We start from the raw sequence: 17570 nt of genomic DNA on the forward strand, positions 1-17570 counted from the left end.
CACACACACACACACAGGTAGAATCACAGTGCACAGTGCAAAAACGGCTTATAACAGCTCAGCCCTGGGTCAGTGTGGTGCCGTTTTTATTTGTTTTGACAATCTTTCTAATTATACCTTCAGTAGAATGGGAGATACTCAAGGGTTTGGACTCTGTCTTGATGCAACAAGCATTTGCTGGGAAACCACTCACTATCTGGCACTGTGCTGGGAATGGGAGGTGTGGGGATAAATATGAATCATGACCGCCAGGAGAACTCCGTTTAGTGGGGCAGATTAGTGCCTGAGCTACCAGGAATTACAGTGCAATGTGATGGGTACACCAGAAAGACTGACTGACTGCCTAAGAAAGGTTTCTCTGCAGGCAGTGGCATTTGACTTTGGTGTTGAATAGTAAGAAGGGCATTCAAAGCTTCAGGGAAGGGGACTAGAAGGGACTAGCATCCCTGGTGGAGGAAACGGTGCTCACAGGTACAGAGCATGAAAAAGCAGGTTGTGTTTCAGGATCAAACAAGAGAAGTTTGCTCTGGCTGGAGTGTGAGAATCTGTGTGGTTTGGGGGTTAGGGTTGGGAGGGGCAGGAGACGAGGTGAAAGAGTTCGTTTGGGGTGCCATTTATGAAAGGCTGAGGACGCGATCCAAAGAGACTGAGTTTTATTATATGGGTAATAGCCACTGAAAGTGTTTGAGCAGTGGTATAGTCAGATGCGGGTTCTAGAAAGATCAGACTGGCCAGCATAGAGACTGCAGTAGAGTAAGAGAGAGCTTGAAATCAGCAAAGCTCCTCAGGGCACCATCGTGGACCAGCTTGTGCATAGAATTGTCTAGTTAGGAGATAGTGAAAATCTGAAGATGGAGAAGAGGGAACTGAGCAGATACTCACTGAGGAGTTCATTCAACAGACATTTACTGGGTGCCTCTCGATGGCCAGGTGCTGTGCTAGGACCTGGGGATAGAGGAAGATACAGCGTGATCCTGCCCTGAAGGAGCTCGCGGTCTAGCGTGAGAGGCAAACAAGCGAGCAGTTACCTGGCAGTGTGTTAAGGAGGCAGCAGCGGTGTGGGTGAGCCACGGAAGCGGAGAGCGAAGTGCCTGGCAGGGCGGAGGCACAGCGTAGGGGCCAGGGGTGGTCAGCAAGGGCATCCCAGAGACAGGGTGTCTAATCTGGGTGCTGAAGAATGAGTAGGGTTCACCAGGCCAACAAAGAACCAGGACTAAGAGCAGCATTTCACCCAAGGGAATGTTTGTTAAGTTTGAAGACGTGTGGGGTCCATGAAAGAACAGATTGGGGGACTGCAGTGAGTTTGGCCTAACTAGAACTCAAAGTGGGGGAGTGGCCAGAGCCAGGGCTGCAGATATATGCACGTGTCAGGTCGGGCAGGGCTTTACCTGCCTTCCCAGAAAGGTGGGACCCATGTCAGTGGTTTTCAGACCCTTGTTAAATGGCAGAAACCTTTGGTCAAAATAGTTTTAGCCATCGTCACCCCAATTATAAAATGGACAAGAGCAAAGCAGCTGTAGCTAAGTGGGATGTGAGATTAGCACTTCCTCTCTTGGTCTCTTTTTTTACCCTCCCAGGTCACCTGGAAGCAACTCGAACATAGTCTGAAAATCATGTATGGCAGGTGACAATGATTCAGGTTGGGGGGGGCGGTTTACAGGCAATGCCATGATTTCCTGGTTTCCAGCTTCATTTTAAAGGTGAAGGGTATGGAAATGCTTGGTACCTAGTAGGTACTCAGTGTGGGAGGGGGAAGGAGTTTGGGGCCAAAGGTACTGAGTTCCACTGTAGACAGAATAGGTTAAAAATACTTGCAGAACATCCCCATGGAGAGACCTAGTAGGCACCTGAAAACATGGGTGGGCCTCGGACTACGGTAAATACTCTAGATAGATACTCAGGAGTATTGATGTATCAGTGAGAACTGAAGTCATGGACTTTGGTACAATTGCCTCGAATTGTACAGAACAGGGAGAGAAAGTAGGCAGAGCACTGGGGATGGCTGACAATCAAGGGGCAGGTGGAGAAACCAGGGAAGGGGGTTGAGAGAGACATAGGGGAGGAAGCAGGCAAAGGCGGCATCTCAGAAACCAGGTAAAGAAAAAGTAAACATAAGCTTAAACATGTAATTGGTATTTAATAGTTGGTTGCCTGGAAATGAAACAGGAATAAAGGCATTTCACTGGCATAGCATATTCCTTTTAAAAGAAATCTAAAGCATACTTATTTTTTCCAGAAGTACACACCCTTTAATATATGAGTATAGATTAGTCTAGCAAAATAACAACAACTGAGCTCACGACGTAAACAATATCATTGCTGTTTAGTGGAACTACTCCTCTCTCCTCTCCAGGGATAAATGAATTCTCTCAAATTTCTGCCCATCAGTCAAAATTTTACGTTCAATTGAGTGTTCATTCTGAGTTTAAGATGATTCTATGACTTCAAATGCCTAGAAAGTTGGGCTTTGGTAAATTGAAAATAATTTTTCTAAAGTGATGGGCTAATTTGAGATCGATATTTTTTTTTTTGTTTTGATTTTTGCAGCCTAAATTGTAAGGTGTATTTCTCTGATTGTACCAGTGTCCTGCTCCACTGGGGACACGGGGAATTCTAAAGCCATTCCTTATGGGGTGGATGCTGGCACTCAGTGGCTGTTTATTGAATGAATGGATGATGTACTGTTGTCCCTCCTAAATATTGATCCGCATCTCAAAGGTGTCTGTATTCAATGAAATGAAAAAGAAAACATTTTAAAACCCATAGCTGAGTAATTAGAGATTAAAACTACTGCTCACTCTTTCTCTTTGTTGTGGGTACAGTGTTGTGCACAGAATGCTGCCCTCTGAAATCCCATCAGGGCTACTGACTCTGTAAAAGCTTCTTTGCAGAAAATCTTTTCTGAAGAATAAGCAATAGAATGTGGTTTTCGAATTCCCAAAGACTTGCCTTTCTCAAATTATTTCAACGTCTGGATTTAGTTTATTCTCTCAATAAGTACTGATGGAGAGTCAACTATATGCTAGGCACTGGGAAAATGTGGTGAATAAAACATTAGAAGATCCTATTGTCATGGAGCATGCACTCCAGCCGAAGGAGACCAGCGATCACAAACAAGGATATAATGTGTTTTAGTGGTGTTGAAAGCCCAGGATGAAAGTAAAGGGGGGGAGGGGGGTGAAGAGTGATGGGAAGCAGCTGCTGTTCTAGAGGGTGGTTAGGGAAGGACAGGTAAGCTAGAAGAAGACCAAAGAATGTCTGGGTGGAGATGGCTGCCATATGCTTAGCTGGGTTGCCCTACATCTCACCCCGACCCCAACAAGGGGTTGGGGGTGTGGGGAACATGGACTCATAAATGCAAACACCAGCCTGGCCAAGAGCCCTGTAGTCCTGTAAACATAATGATACATAGCTTAGGTAATAGCTACTAAAAATCAACTCTTCAATCATAACTGTAAGACAATTTTTGCAGGTGACTTTAAAATAAAACAACTTCCATTATTCAAAAATCCAGAATGACAATCAGCTCTTAAAAATGACCAAAATTACCTACTAGTATTCCCTCTTTTTTTTTTTAACGGAGACTTTTGCTCCCCTGCCGAGACCATGTATTATATCTAGTTTCACATCAAAATGAATTTTTGCTGCTAAGTTTGAAAAACGCCTGAAAATAGCAATTAATATTGGAAAAGCTGACAGAACCTTAAGTGTAGTGGTGTGATTGGTGCTGCTATAATTATGTGCCTGAGTGTGTACACATCTATGTAAACACAGTATGAAAACACACTTGATGTCCAGGACACTGTATTTTCTTGCAGGTAAGTGAGGGGAAAAGAGGGAGAGGGAGAGAGACCAGATAAAATCTTTCCTGCACTGTTAAGTGGTGGAGATGTTTCTCGTCTTACATCTACATAACCTTGCTTTTCCAATTATTTTCACATTCATCACCTCATCTGATCCTCCTGACTTGCTGGGCTGGGGTTGGGGGGCAGGCTTTGTTCTTCCCATTCGGTGAGGGAGAAACCTTGATGGGTCAGCTGGGGTGACTGAGGGGATCAGATTATGTCATCCCCAAGGTCCCTTCTAACTCAACAGGTCTATGGCTTTTTTTTTTCTTTCTAATTTTCCTGAGGTGACAGCTGTGTAATGGTGGAGACTTCTAAAGCCCAGAACCCTTTCTGCCACATATTCCTCCTCATATTCTTCAAAGCCTTCGATGCATGTGTAATTACCTGTAAAATGTAATGTCTACTGCACAAGGTCATTGAGAAAATGGTTGATGGGATGAAAGGGAAGGTTCATGAAGCACCTCGCACACCTATTATTATTATTATTATTATTGCCATCACTATTACTAATAAGGAGGCAATGAGGTGGGGCGGAAAGGGCATCAGCTTTGGAGGCAGGTATATTTCCAGTCATTTGCCGGTTGTGTCATCCTGGCCAACTATTCAACCGTCCAGAGCATCCTGTAAAATGGAGCTGATGATACCGACGTGAAGAGTCAATGAGACAGTAAAGCTCCCATCCCAGAGCCTGACATGCACCGGGTGCTCAATAAATCGTTGGCAATCATATATGAGAAACTGGGATATGTTTTCATGAGTCCCTCAAAACCTGCAGTGGCATTTCATAGAGTGAGGCATAACCTTGAAGTCAACAGAAGCCTACAGTCATCTTTTAAACAAAAAGAAGATTCTGAAGTTTAGCTGTTCTGTGCACGTCTCAGAGGACGAGGAAAAGTCCGGGTGCACCCAGGAGTTAGCAAATGGACATCGTGGAGTTTCATGTCCAGTGGTCTCCTGGAGTCCGGTATATAGCTTATTCAAGTCCATCCATTCTCCCCACTGCAACAAACTCGTGAGGTTGTGCAGTTTATTTCGAAAAGCCTGTTTACCCTCATTATACCACTTTCTTTGAAAAGCAATCATTTGAGTGCTGTGAGGAGCTGCTTTGCTCTAATGATGACTATTATGAAGGATTCGATGAAGTTGGAAACCAAGCTCCTGGAGCCTTGTCTTGACAGCATGGTCACAGAAAAGGCTGGTGGCAGCACGGAAACATGAAAATTATCTAATCGAGATTGCAGTTACTTGTCTCTATGGAGGATTTCTTGGTATTGAATTTCCAGGGTACAATAAACTAACATCTCTAAGCATCCATTGCCACATGCTCCAGAGCTGTGTTGGGGACACGTTGGCAAGAGCTAAGGAGTCTCCAGGTGGGTGGCACTGCTGTGGACCAGCTACTCTAAAAGCTAGTTGATGGTTTGAACCACTGGACCCAAGAGAGGTGTGCTTTGGGCAGAATACCAACTTCGAACTGTGTTTTGTTTGTTACATGCATGATTTGGAAAGGATAAAACATAGCAACATTTGAATAGGAAATATACATATTTTTGCTTACTTGATGTATATCTATCCTTAAAATGATTCTCCCTGTGGATGTCCATCCTGTGTGGACACCTCAAGAACAATCGTATTTCCTACCTGAGAGCAAGACATTAAATGCTTTACCCAGTATTTGTTACGTTTGGTTGCCTTCCAGTTTTTAAATGTGTGAATTTCCTTTTTAATGTTCTAGGGGAAAGCAATGGTATTCGCCCCACGCCGAGGGAATACTTTAAACCAGTTTTGCAATCTAGCTGAAAAAGCTGATTTCTCTATCCAAAGACATGAAAATTATGATGAACACATTTCAAACTTCCACTCCAAGGTTAGTTTTCTGCTTGTGTTAGATAACACTTTAATCCGCATTGCATTTTGAAGAGATCATGGTCTTTTTGGCAGGTAACCTAAATATTTGATTAAAGTACTCCTTAGGTGTGCTGCTTCTGAACAGCCATTTGTATCTGATTATTTTGTGTGGTAAAGCCATCTTTTATCTTTGCATGTCTAGAAGGATTTTACAGAAACCATTCCTGTTTACTCCTTTCTCTGAAACAAACTAATCTTTTCATTCATAATAGACTAATTTGTAGGATGCAGGGGAGGTGGCATGAATGAATGATAAACAAGCATTTATATTTTAATGAAAAACCTTTGGCTTTTAAGTAGGTTAAATGCTCAGCTGCACTGAAATAAATAGAAGGTGAATGTCTAATTGTATCATGTTGGACTGTAAATCTTTATCTCTGCTTGCTTTATGGCTGGGTCAGTTGGCAGTTTGAGACTGTTAAATCTCATACTGAATTTCACAGTTGTGGGGTTATATGTCAGATCGAGGAGCTACAAGATTTAGGTCAAAAGCACTTATCTGAGAGTGATTTCTAAGCTTGCTTACATAAAGCAATGTTATCAGCCTTTTTATTATTTATAAGTATAGAGCAATATAGGACACTGAGAGGCAAGCGTTCCACTGAAAACTTTTTAGGAATCTCACCTTTGCTAATACACATCACACTTACTGGCATAACATGTATTACTTCTGTAATTTTGTGCCTTACAGAAATCTCCCTTGTCTGAGCTAGTCTGACCTTGGCAAAAGACTTTGAACTTGTCATGATTTTACAAGTTGCGAATGCAGGAAAGTAAAGACCTGACCTTAATTTTCTCCTGGAAAAATGGGAATAACGTTCTTTATTACCCAGGACTGTGATATAGAAGTATATTGACATTTGAAAAATTATATGCAAAGTGGATCTGATCTTCAGGCAAGAGAAAGAAAATCCTCACTTTGTGGAGATGGGTTCACTCTTTTGGGGTCTCTAAGGTCTCAGCCTCCCCCTACGGTGGGGGGGGGGACAATGATGCTTTGTGAACTGAAAGGGTTAAATCACCTCTGATGGTGGGATTGCCCTTCGCTTACAATTAGAAAATAAAAAGAGAATGGCCTGTTACTCAAATCTTGCCTGCCCCTCTAGAATGAGGCTTTCCCTCTTGCAACCCCGCCCCAGAATAAAAGGAAAGGCTCTGAGGGCTTTACCTGGCAGGGGAAGAGTCTCTCCGGGCCCCGTGGGCTCCTCTCCCCAAAGGGACAACAACAGGCTTCTCTCCTGGGTCAGGCTAGAGCTACAGGGATCGGATGATGGCTGCTTCGATGCCATCCATGCCTTTCACCTTCCCCCTAGAACAACAAATGCTTTCAGTTTCTCAATCACAGATCAGGAGAGCAAAGGCAAGAGTTTTTCCACCGGCTGAGATGTTCAGCATTGTACCTGATACCCTTCGTCTCCTCCCTGCCAGATTGGAGGTGTGTTGGGACATGCGAGTCCTTAGTGGCCACCTCTCCTTTGTCTAGAACTTAGGATTGTCAGTGGCTAGGGGACAGCAACTTCCTCTTTGTATTTCCAATGCAGTACACTACCCTGCTGAGCAGGGCACCTTCCATAAATCGATAAACATGCCTCTTGCATTTATATCGTGCAACATACCCACAGTTAGTACTCCATAAATAATCGGGGACTGATGGGTCCCACAAAAGTAAATCTCCATAAATAACTAGGTGGCCTTAGTTTTTAATCTCTTCATATTGCTTAAAAGTTCCATTCTCCACTTCGCTGACACTGGACTAAGAAAACAGTTTCCCTCCTCTTTAGGTTGTGAGGGGTAAGAGTTGCCTTTGGTTCTCAGGAAGTGGATCCGCCAGGGGAATATTCTGCAGGGTTGGGGCACCCTAAGTAAATGGGACAAACATGAACCCACGATGTGTATTTTTAACAGCGGGGGGCGGGGGGGGGCGGTTGCAGCTGGTCTGGCGTTCTCCTGCTTCTAGCAAGAGAGTGCCTCTTGTCCCTTCTGTACCAGAAGTATAGATTGCCCTGCTCCAGCCCCGGTGATAGCTGCCACGACCCAACTCCGGCTCGCACGCACGTGGAGGTCTCCTTTGCAACAGCAGGATGCCTGGGAGAGGGCCTCGGGCCAAGGTGGGGGTGGAGGGTGGGGAGCAGGGAGCGCCCCTGCCCCTCGCCGAGCCCCAGTGCTCCTCCCCGGGGCGCCCCCTCGGGGCCCCTGCCCGCCGCCCGCCCGGGGCTCCGGGGACGCGCCGGGGACCGACCGCGCGGCCGCCGGGAACCTCCACCCCGGCTGCTTTTGTTTGCCGCCTGCTAATAGCCAGGGCTTAAAAGTTTTCCATCTTGCGCGGCAATCAGCTTTCTTCCTCTCCATCTCTGGCCAAAGCCCCACGGTCCCTGGGCCGAGCCTGCTCGCAAACGGAGGAGCAGCGTTTTCCTTCAGGCTGCGTGTTATCCTCTTAGCCCTACTGTGTTGGAATAGAGCGTAACCAGCTGGAGGACTGTAAGACGCCTGATAATGCCGCTCTTTTCCGCTGTCCCGTCTTAATCTTGTTACACAAATGGTTGTGAAGAGATTCATGAATTTTAATTTTGCCCTCTGCATTAGTGCCTCACGTCACTCATACACAGCTGGCTTCTATGCTGAGTTTTCCACCCCTCCTCTTACGACAGGGGAAAAAATTAGTTACAGTCTTGGCAGTAGTGCAAGGTAAAAAAAAAAAAAAATCTACAGATTTAGGCAACCACCCATGAAGCTGATTAACAGTCAGTGATCAGGAGAAACAGCTTTGCCTCTTAAACTTTTCACCTCTCATTGTTAACTGTGAAATTTTATTTCCGTTAAAAAGCAAGCCTGTAATCAAAACGGTGCCATTCTGCACTTTTCTGCCAGTGCTCTTGTTAGATTGTGCCCACACCATGCCGCCAGCGTGCTCAGGAACCAGGCAGCCAAAGGTGTAGTGTGTTTGAAAAACATTGCCTTCTGTCCTTCCAGGCGACGGGGAAGAAAAATAAAACAGTTCCCCTCTCCTTCCCTGTCTTGGTCTCCTCCAGGCTAGGAATCTGCTGCCTTGCCCAATGGTGTGGCTCCAAACCTTTAGGATGTTAAGATCAGCAAATTCTTTCTCAAGGTAGAGACCTAGCTTAGTGGTTACAGCAGGCTTGACATTAGCGGATAAAAAATACTCTCGTTCATGCAAGTACTCTTTGAAATCTAATTTTACATGCCCCCGGTTTTGTTGTTGTTGTTGTTGGTTTGTTTGTTTTAACTTTTGCAAAACCACCGGTGTATTTTTTATACTCAGCTGTGAAAACAGGCTTGGGTTCGTTTGTGGAGTCAGTACATTGTGTTAAAAGCCTGGCCATATTGCACTTCTGCTTATCTATTCAAAATGCCACATTACAAGTGGCTGGTGCTTATAATCTGTGTGGTGTGCTGTTGATAATTGTGGATACTGTAAAGGGTAAACAGTCTGAACTCCACTTCTGCTGCTGTTGCTTGCGTAGCACCGTGGCGGGGCTGAGCGTGTTACATCCAATTATGAAGTAACACATAATGCTGTTAATAGCAGCTATACAATTTAGTTCAGTCCTCAAAGACCCTGTTTTAACCTCTGAAATTGAAAAATTGTTTTATTCACAATTTGCTTTTTGTTCATTTTTTTCGAGGTGCTTTTTGATTTCTTAAAATTATAATTATTAATTGAGCAAAGAAGTACAGCCTGGGTAAAGGGAATTATTCTTAAACCACATCACATTCCCTCATCGAAAGCAAGCATTTCCCAACAGCCTCGTGTGTCCCAGTGCCCTCACGTAACAGACTTGGTTCAGAACGGATCGGCTGCTGGGGGAGAGTAGTGCCTGGGAGGGCTGTCGGCTCTTTCCCCATCGCGGGAAGGGCTCACAAGTCGACACCGGGCTGGCCCCTGGCCCCTTCTAGCAAGGAAGCCTCTGCTTTGGCCTCCAGAGGTCAGCACAGAATCCAAGTTAAAAGTGATTTCTAACCCATATTTACAGAAGAATTATTTATCCCACATATTACCTCAGGGACTTTATAAAGAGCTCATTTGAGTCTCTGTATATTAATGCATTGTGAGTGAGTAGGTCAGCTGACTCACGCTGAGTAATCAACTTTCCCTGATCCCCAATCCCTGAGGAAGAATTGAGCTAGCTTGGCCCCCTCTTCCCTCTGTAAAATATTTCAGTGAGCTCCTCCTATCACTAGGGCAACTGGCAACAAAGGTATTTACAGTTGGTAGGTCCTGGTTAGTGGGTTTGGATTGGGAAGTTTGTGAAGTCATTTTCTTGGCTTTTTTTTTTTTTAAAGAGTGATGTTAAAGGACTGTGTGCTTAGGATTAACACTGTCACGACTTTGGTGGCAGCACAAATCCAGAGGATCTTTCTACCGTAGACAACTAATCATCTGTAAACAAAGCAAACTGCATCTAAGAAGACAGAATGCAGTTACTTCAGTGATTATACCATCACTTCTTAGAAAAATGGATTAGAAATTAAAGACGGGCTTGGCTTTCTGTTCCCCAGTGAGAAAGGAAAAGCAGGCTCGTTGTTCCTTGTCCTTAACAGTGAGGGTGTGTCACAGTTTGGGAATATGATTTAGAAGAAACCCCCAAAAATTCAAGGTAACATGCCCCAGACCAATACTAATCCAGAAAAGTATCATGTTGGAGCCATTCATTTAGTTTCGGGGGGGAGGGGAGGTAATCTGATTCAAAACAATAAAAGAATTGGGTCCATGCGTGATTAAAAGAAATATGTTTTCTGATCCTTATCAATTACAAAATGAATTAACAATTGGCTCAAAAACACCAACTTCAAAAATATTAATTTTGTCTTTAGAAATAGCAAATTACTATTTGCTAGGGTAAATATAAATACGGCTGTCAAAATGCTTCTAGCTGAATGAGGAAAAGAGTACTCTAGCTTTGAGAACTCTGACTGGATTTTAAAATCTACCATGGAAAGGCCCTCAAAACTTCACTTGAATGGTATGGAAGCTCTAAGTGTTGGACTACCTTTTCCTCCTAGAGAAAAGAATTTTAAAATTATCATTACTATTAAAACCCCTAAGAAGCAGCCAGAGAGCCTTTGAAATGTCTTAGGCGCACTGGGTGTTATACGCAACTAATGAATCACGGAACTTTACATCAAAAACCAGGGATGTACTGTATGGTGACTAACATAATATAATAAAAAAATATTAAAAAAAAAAAAGAAAAGAAAAGAAATGTCTTAGGCCCAGAAGCCCGTCTCTCATCCCTCGTGCCCGGGGGGCTGCCAGTCTCCAGATGACCTGAAATGGCCTGCCTGCCTTGTTCCTGGGCCACAGGTGTGGGACAGAGTGGGCCAAGAGCAGAAACTTATGCCAAATGGCTGTTCTGGTGCAGATGAGCGAGCCTCCAGCTCTCCCTTCACGGAAGTGCATCACAGTTCATAGAGGTCACAAATGCAGTCTGGCTATTTATGAGAAAGCACCCTGCCCTCCTCCTTACCCCCGCCCCAGGAAAGATTCCAGGTTGATGGATACATAGTCCTATCATGCCAATGCCACTGAGAACTACTTTGCGTTGCTTTTTCAAGATTATTTATCGGAACAATATATTCAAGTAAGAAGTCTTCATTATACTCAATATTAAAAACTACTGGTAAAAAATCCTAATCTGAGTCTCCTTACGTTTTTTTGTTCTATGATTGTTTTCAGTTGAAAAAGGAAAACCAGGACGTCTATGAAGAAAACCTTCATTACCCACTTCTGCTTATCTTAACCAAAAATGGATAGAAGATTAAGCTGCTGAAAAGACGAAAACACCAAGTACACAGGGCATATTTTCACAAAAACAGAAACCTGTGATGGGCGTGATATGCAGCAAGCCGCTGGCTCCCTGAGATCCGTGAGCCCCCACCACTTCCGCCACATTCCACATGTGGGTTATGGGGTCCACCTGTCCTCACATCATTCCCAGCCCTCCTGGACTCCTTTCTTCGTCTGCTCTCTGGGACCAAACCTTTGTTCGCCTTTAAATATCTACAAACAGCCTGAGATTTGAATTGGACTTAGGAGAAACCTAAATCTTTTTCCTCCTAATTGAGACAGAATTTCTTTTGGTGATTCCCACCACCCCCCTTTTCAAAAAAGATCTTGGTCTTTGTTCTATTTTGGTGGTGGTACTTTTTCATCTGTAAACACAGCAAACGTCACGATTCTTTCCTGGTTAAAAAAATAAATAAAGCATATCTTTCTCATCTCCCTCAAATTAATTGTATTAAATCTGCCATCTTTTTTCGCTGTCCCTCTCACTCATTCTCTTTCTCCTTTGAAACAGGATGTTTTTTTCCCTATAGATGTATAAGAAATGACTACATCAGCCCAAAGCCTCATAAACTGACCGTTTGTCCACTGGACACAATAGCGTGGCCAGCCCTCTGCTCCTCCTCTCCAATTATGTGTGATTAGTCTCAATGTGTTGTGTCAAGGAGGAGGAGTGTGCTGAGTGCTTATTATCTGTTTAGGTACAAGAAGAGCACATTTAGGCTCTGACTATGAATGAAAAGTGAGCCTTTATCGGGGCTCACATCTAACTGCTGCTGTTCTCCAGCCCTCTTTCCAAATAGGTCCTTGCCAGAGAAATTTTGAATAAATCGCTGCTAAACTAGATGGCAACCAGGGGGAGTTTTTAAAAACTCAATCACACAATTATCCGATGTAAAGGAAGCACATATTGTCGTATGCTGTGATTCGAGTGTGTCGTAAACATTTAATAGGTGCTACCTAGGATTAAGGGAGAATGACTTTTCTGCAGGGAACCCAAGCATATCCTTGCCTGGTGAATCCACGAGATGCTCTAATGCCTTTTGTGGAAATTCAGATGTTTATCTGTAAGGAATCATCTGGGCCCACTTTAGCCGTAATGTCATTAGTAGGTTAACTCTATATTTCTCCTATCTTTAGTCGAGGCAGAACGTGTATTTAGCGGGCTGCAATTAAAGGGATAGGTGGGAGACGGGGGGCAAATCCTTTTGCATGTTAAACAAACTTAATGGTCATAAAAACAGCCACTCTCAAACGTCTTCTCTGCTCACTTCTATCATCAAACAAATTTTTCACCATCAGTTTGCACGTCCTTGTATTCACCACTTTTTCTGCTCCATTAGAGCACCTAGATGGATCTCGGAAGGCATAGGTCAAGTCGCAGTTAGATCATACATTTCTTTCTCACAAAAACTTGAATTGCAATGCCAAGTGATGGGCTAACATCACAATAACAGCAATTTATTCCTCTTTGGATAAAACAGCAGTCTATTCTCAGTGCTAGATAAAGACCGGGGCAATGCAAACCAGCCATTTAGCTGAGCAGTTCAGCTAGTGGCAGCTCTCCTTTGGCGACTGTATAGGTTGCACACTGGCTTCGTATTTTCTTGTTTAAAAATTAGAATTCGGAATGTTTTAAAAGGCAACAGAGGTAGTTCTATTTATACTGGTGAAAATACAGCAGAAATGATTTCTTCTGTAAAACCTGCCAGACAAAGAAAACCCATCCCTAGAGTAGCACCTGAGATGGTCTGTTCTTTTTCGTTTCTTTGAAAATGGAGAGAATATTTTTTTTTCCCTCTCACGAAAATACATGAATTGGCAAGAATTTAATTTGCGTTTGTGTGGCGTGGGTGTAGAAATCTGGCATTTATTTCTTTGGGAGAAATTTTATTTTAAAAAGGTGAGCTAGTAGTCATGTATTTAAAAAAAAAATAGCTGAAAAATGGTATGTACAGTTTCCTAAGCTTGAGACAGGGTGTGAGAATTGGGCTGTTCTTACCAAGAGCCTCCTAATAAAGAAGCATGCTTGCTGTGTGATTAAAACCTAGAGGGTCTCCTGTAAAATGCTAAAGGTTTCATCTGCTCTTTATGGGATCCTTACCTAGAACTATCTCTAGTCCAGGCTCTTTGGAAGTTTGTGAGAAACTCCTGTTATGTATTACTGAAGAATTTAAAAGCGTTTTTATTTTCTCAAATTTTAATGAAAGGCCGGTATTGAGAAGGAAAAAAAAAATACAGCTGCTTTACAAAGTTACCGTCTTCATTTCTTTTGAACTTTATGATTAAGAATTATTTCTCTGCATCATTGTTGGGTTATATAATTGCAATTGAAGTACGCCCTTCCATAATTATCTATTAGGTAATTATGCATGTGTTTGTTTCAAAAGAAAGCCTGTCCGCTTAGGAAATCATTAGAATTATTATGATATTCCTCTTCTCCAGGCACCCGTATCCCCTGATAAAACTCATGATTTCCCTTTATCCTACTAAGTAGATTGGGTTGGGTGTAGGAATGTTTCCCACATCACCCATGCTCAGTTCTAGATATGGACAACCACACACAACTTGGTCATAAGAAATATATTTTATTTTATAGCAAGACATATGCTGTGAATTGGGATAAAAGTGCTAGAAAAGACTACCTAAGAGGTTGAAGCTATTTTGTATAAATTGTGTATTTTGTTGGCTTTTTGACTGAGCATGAAAATGTAACTTCCATTAGGGAAGGGTAATTTAGGTGCTCAGTATTCAGCAGAAAACTTGTCGGGGCCATAAAAGCTTTTCTGGCTGGTTCCTCGGGTGTTTTCAGAGAAGAGCTGCCCACCCCTTGCTGATTTTCCCTTTGGCTTCAGTATGGGCTGAATTTACCGTGGCATACCTGTTGAATCCATTTGGGGGATCCAGCAGTTAACTGAGTGAATGGAAGGATTAGTGGCCCTACAGAGCCCTATTTCAACAGCCAGGTGTCTGTCCTGAACTAGTTAACTGCTTTTGACAGTTGGAGAAGCTGGTTTTAATACCATAGGCAGGAGGTTGTTGTGATTTTTTTTCCTTTCTTCTTCTTCCCCGCTACCAAAGTAGAGCATACCTTCTCCTAAGGGTTGGGCTTTTGTTTGTTTATTTGTTTAATAGGAGTGCACCGACCCCTTCCCTCAACCCAGCTTCCATGGAGTTATCTTTATGCTTACTCAGCATTCGACTTGTTTCCAATCCATGCCAAACAATTGGGTGGCATTGTCCCACAGGATCTTTTCACTGGACTCTGATAGCGGAGGGGGCAGGACACCCACACACACACACACATTTAGAAGGAGGCTTTTTAGACCCTCGACTGGGGCTCCAGTTCCCAGATTGCAGATATACTCCTCACCCCAGATCTAAATCTCCTGAGTTCAGACTGCATGAGATGTCATAATTAGGCAGAGTGTATCTCATAGATTAGAAAGATTGATTTGAGAGTCAGGGTCCCCTTAGAAACTGAATTTAGACAGGGGAAATATGTTTCCCCGAGTGGACTCTTTCCAAATCAGGAAGGAGCTTGTTGGTGTTTGACAAACCATTAAGCCTGAAATGCCACTTTTCATTCTCAGACTTTGTTTTACCCAGGAAGCTTACTGCCTAGGCTGTGGCTAAAAGCTCACTGTGCTCTCTGCCCTGGAAGTCTGCATTTGGAGGCTATATTTTGCCTTTTTTGTCCCCCCTGACTTTTCAATTAATACATTTTTTAATAGATAAAACAGATCATACTGTGACTTTTAAAATGTCAACAAGCTTGTAAACAGAAATGTAATAAAATGGCTAATAGGAGATTCAATAGTTAATAGAGGGCCTGAAGTGTGAGCAAATACAGTAGCTGTATATTGGAAAATGTGCAAGTGAAGACGGCTTTAGTATTGCAAACTGAGGAAGAAAATTGTTTTTAATTAGCACCTTCATAAGAACTGCTGATTAATACTGTTTTGTTTGGTGAAAAGCTTTCAGCTGAGTAATTTGTACAGCCATTACAACAGTTCTGTTAGAACGGCACTCCTGTTGTTAAACACAAACAGCAGATGATAATGGTGGAAGATGAGTTTGTCATGTAACAATTTACCTTATTGAAAAAAGCTTTATATAAAACCCAATACAGTAGGTACCAGCAGAAATCACATATTTTAAATCTTTCCAAAATTGCAATGTGCCATGCATGCGTGTGTGTGTGTGTGTATGTTTCAGGGACTAGAAGATTTTATATCATTTATAAAATTATATACACAATTTAAAGGTGGTGTAGCATGGACAGACCACTTTGTTCAGCAGTGTTTTACATCAGAGCAGTAAAGTGGCCGTGTATTCAAACACTTTCTAACTACACAAAGCAGGTTGGAAAATGGAATCCTAATTAAATAATGTTACTCAGATGGAAATTTGCATTGGGATGGGATGTAAGGAAAGAAGAATTGGTGTTTCCGCCTTAGGTGTGTTTATCACACATAGGATCTTTTTTTTTTTTTTTTAAATCTCTTTCTCAAGGGAAGTTTAATTAACCTTTTTTCTTCCCCCTTTGGAGGTGTTCTAACCCACCAGGGAAAAGAGTGCCCATACAATGAGACTTGACCGGGGAATCAGAGGCTGATTTCAGTGAATTCCCATCATATGGTTATTGCCCTAGCCACATGCATGGGAACTTTTTTTTTTTTAAATAAAATGCAATGGTATAGCATATTTGCATTAAAATATTACACTAACCGAGGCTGGTAAGAACTGTAAATTATTGGAGTGGCGTAATAGAGCATGAGGGGTTTTTTTTTTTGTTTTTTTTTTTTTTAGACAGGCCTTCGGGGTAATAACAAGGGTTGAGGCTCACGACAGTGCCAAATAAGCTTTAGACAGCATAATAGTCTGCAAAGAAAGCCACAGAGCACTAATGTGAAGGAAGAGCTGTCCACCACATGCAGCAAAAATCACCAAAGGTCATTTTATGGTAGCAATTGTGACATAAAATTGGTGGTCATGCTACATGTCTAATACTCAGCACAGCTTTATAAATGATGGGCCCCTAGCGATGGCTGTCATTAAGTGCTTTCATCATAATAAACTTTAAACTGTTGGCTTTATGAATCGCCAGCTAGCTTCAGCTGTTCGTTGGATGGAGCTTGCAGTGCCTTAAGTGTGACAAGACCTATTAGGAATTGCAACCATGTTTCAAGCGTACTTGGCTTCCCCACTCCTGGGGTGATTGCTGCCTATTAAAGGCGTCTGGGAAGATTTTCCTCCAGCAATCTCTGATCAAGAGCTTTTTTGGGCTTTGACCTGCATTTCCTTCAAGACTTTCTCTGAGGAGTTTTATAAGAGCAAAACTCCAGAGGATTTATAGCCACTTCTGATTAATACCTTTGCAGTTTTTCTAGCAACTCTCCCACTGCTGCATAGAGAAAAGCTTTCATTGTTCCTGAGGTGCTTATTTGTGACCTTTTCTCTGCTTCCTGATTCCCTCTAACGTGTTCTCTCAGTGAAATCCTCGGGGTGGAACCAAGACAGTCAGTGAAGTTGTTACAGCTGGAGAGACGGAAAGAGGGAGGCTTTTATATTTTTAAAGAATTACACGCGGTGCAGCCTGGCCCCGCCCATTTAAAATACCCGCTGTGACGTCACCCGCCGCCCGCCGAACCAAACGCATCTTTAATGAGCCCTCGGTGTAAACTGAGCCGACACATAAAGATTTCATGATTCAAATTACACTTTCATTAACCTTTGGCATAGGAAGTCTTTTAGCTTCTATAAATCTTACAGTGGTTTACCGTCTGCCCTACTGATGTGAATAATAGATGTTTGGGGAAATCGCTCTTTAAAAACCCAGGGTATTTAATTTACAAGGGCTAAATACATATTTCAGACTCACTTAGCAAGAACTTTAATTACTTCTTGTTGCTTTTTCTAACTTGGAGGTCGCCTCCTTCTCCCCCCCCCGCCCCCAGTTTCCTTCTGCTTGACTCAGATGTTTTAGAGATGACAAAAGCTTTCACTAA

General features: G+C 42.8%; 1 protein-coding gene across 3 annotated transcripts in view; it reads left to right on the forward strand.

Moving 5' to 3' along the window:
- Positions 1–12004, forward strand: part of CAMKMT (calmodulin-lysine N-methyltransferase) — a 386188-nt gene extending 374184 nt beyond the window's left edge. For all 3 annotated transcript variants that reach the window (XM_002912408.4, XM_019809592.2, XM_034659072.1), the window contains 2 exons: positions 5584–5715; positions 11452–12004. In XM_002912408.4, the coding sequence (XP_002912454.1) occupies positions 5584–5715; positions 11452–11529 (210 nt within the window). In that variant the 3' untranslated portion in view covers positions 11530–12004. The remainder of the gene's footprint in view (positions 1–5583; positions 5716–11451) is intronic.
- The last annotated feature ends 5566 nt before the right edge of the window (positions 12005–17570 follow it).

Source organism: Ailuropoda melanoleuca, chromosome 4 (genome assembly GCF_002007445.2).
Source record: "Ailuropoda melanoleuca isolate Jingjing chromosome 4, ASM200744v2, whole genome shotgun sequence".
In the NCBI taxonomy this organism is placed as follows: Eukaryota; Metazoa; Chordata; class Mammalia; order Carnivora; family Ursidae; genus Ailuropoda; species Ailuropoda melanoleuca.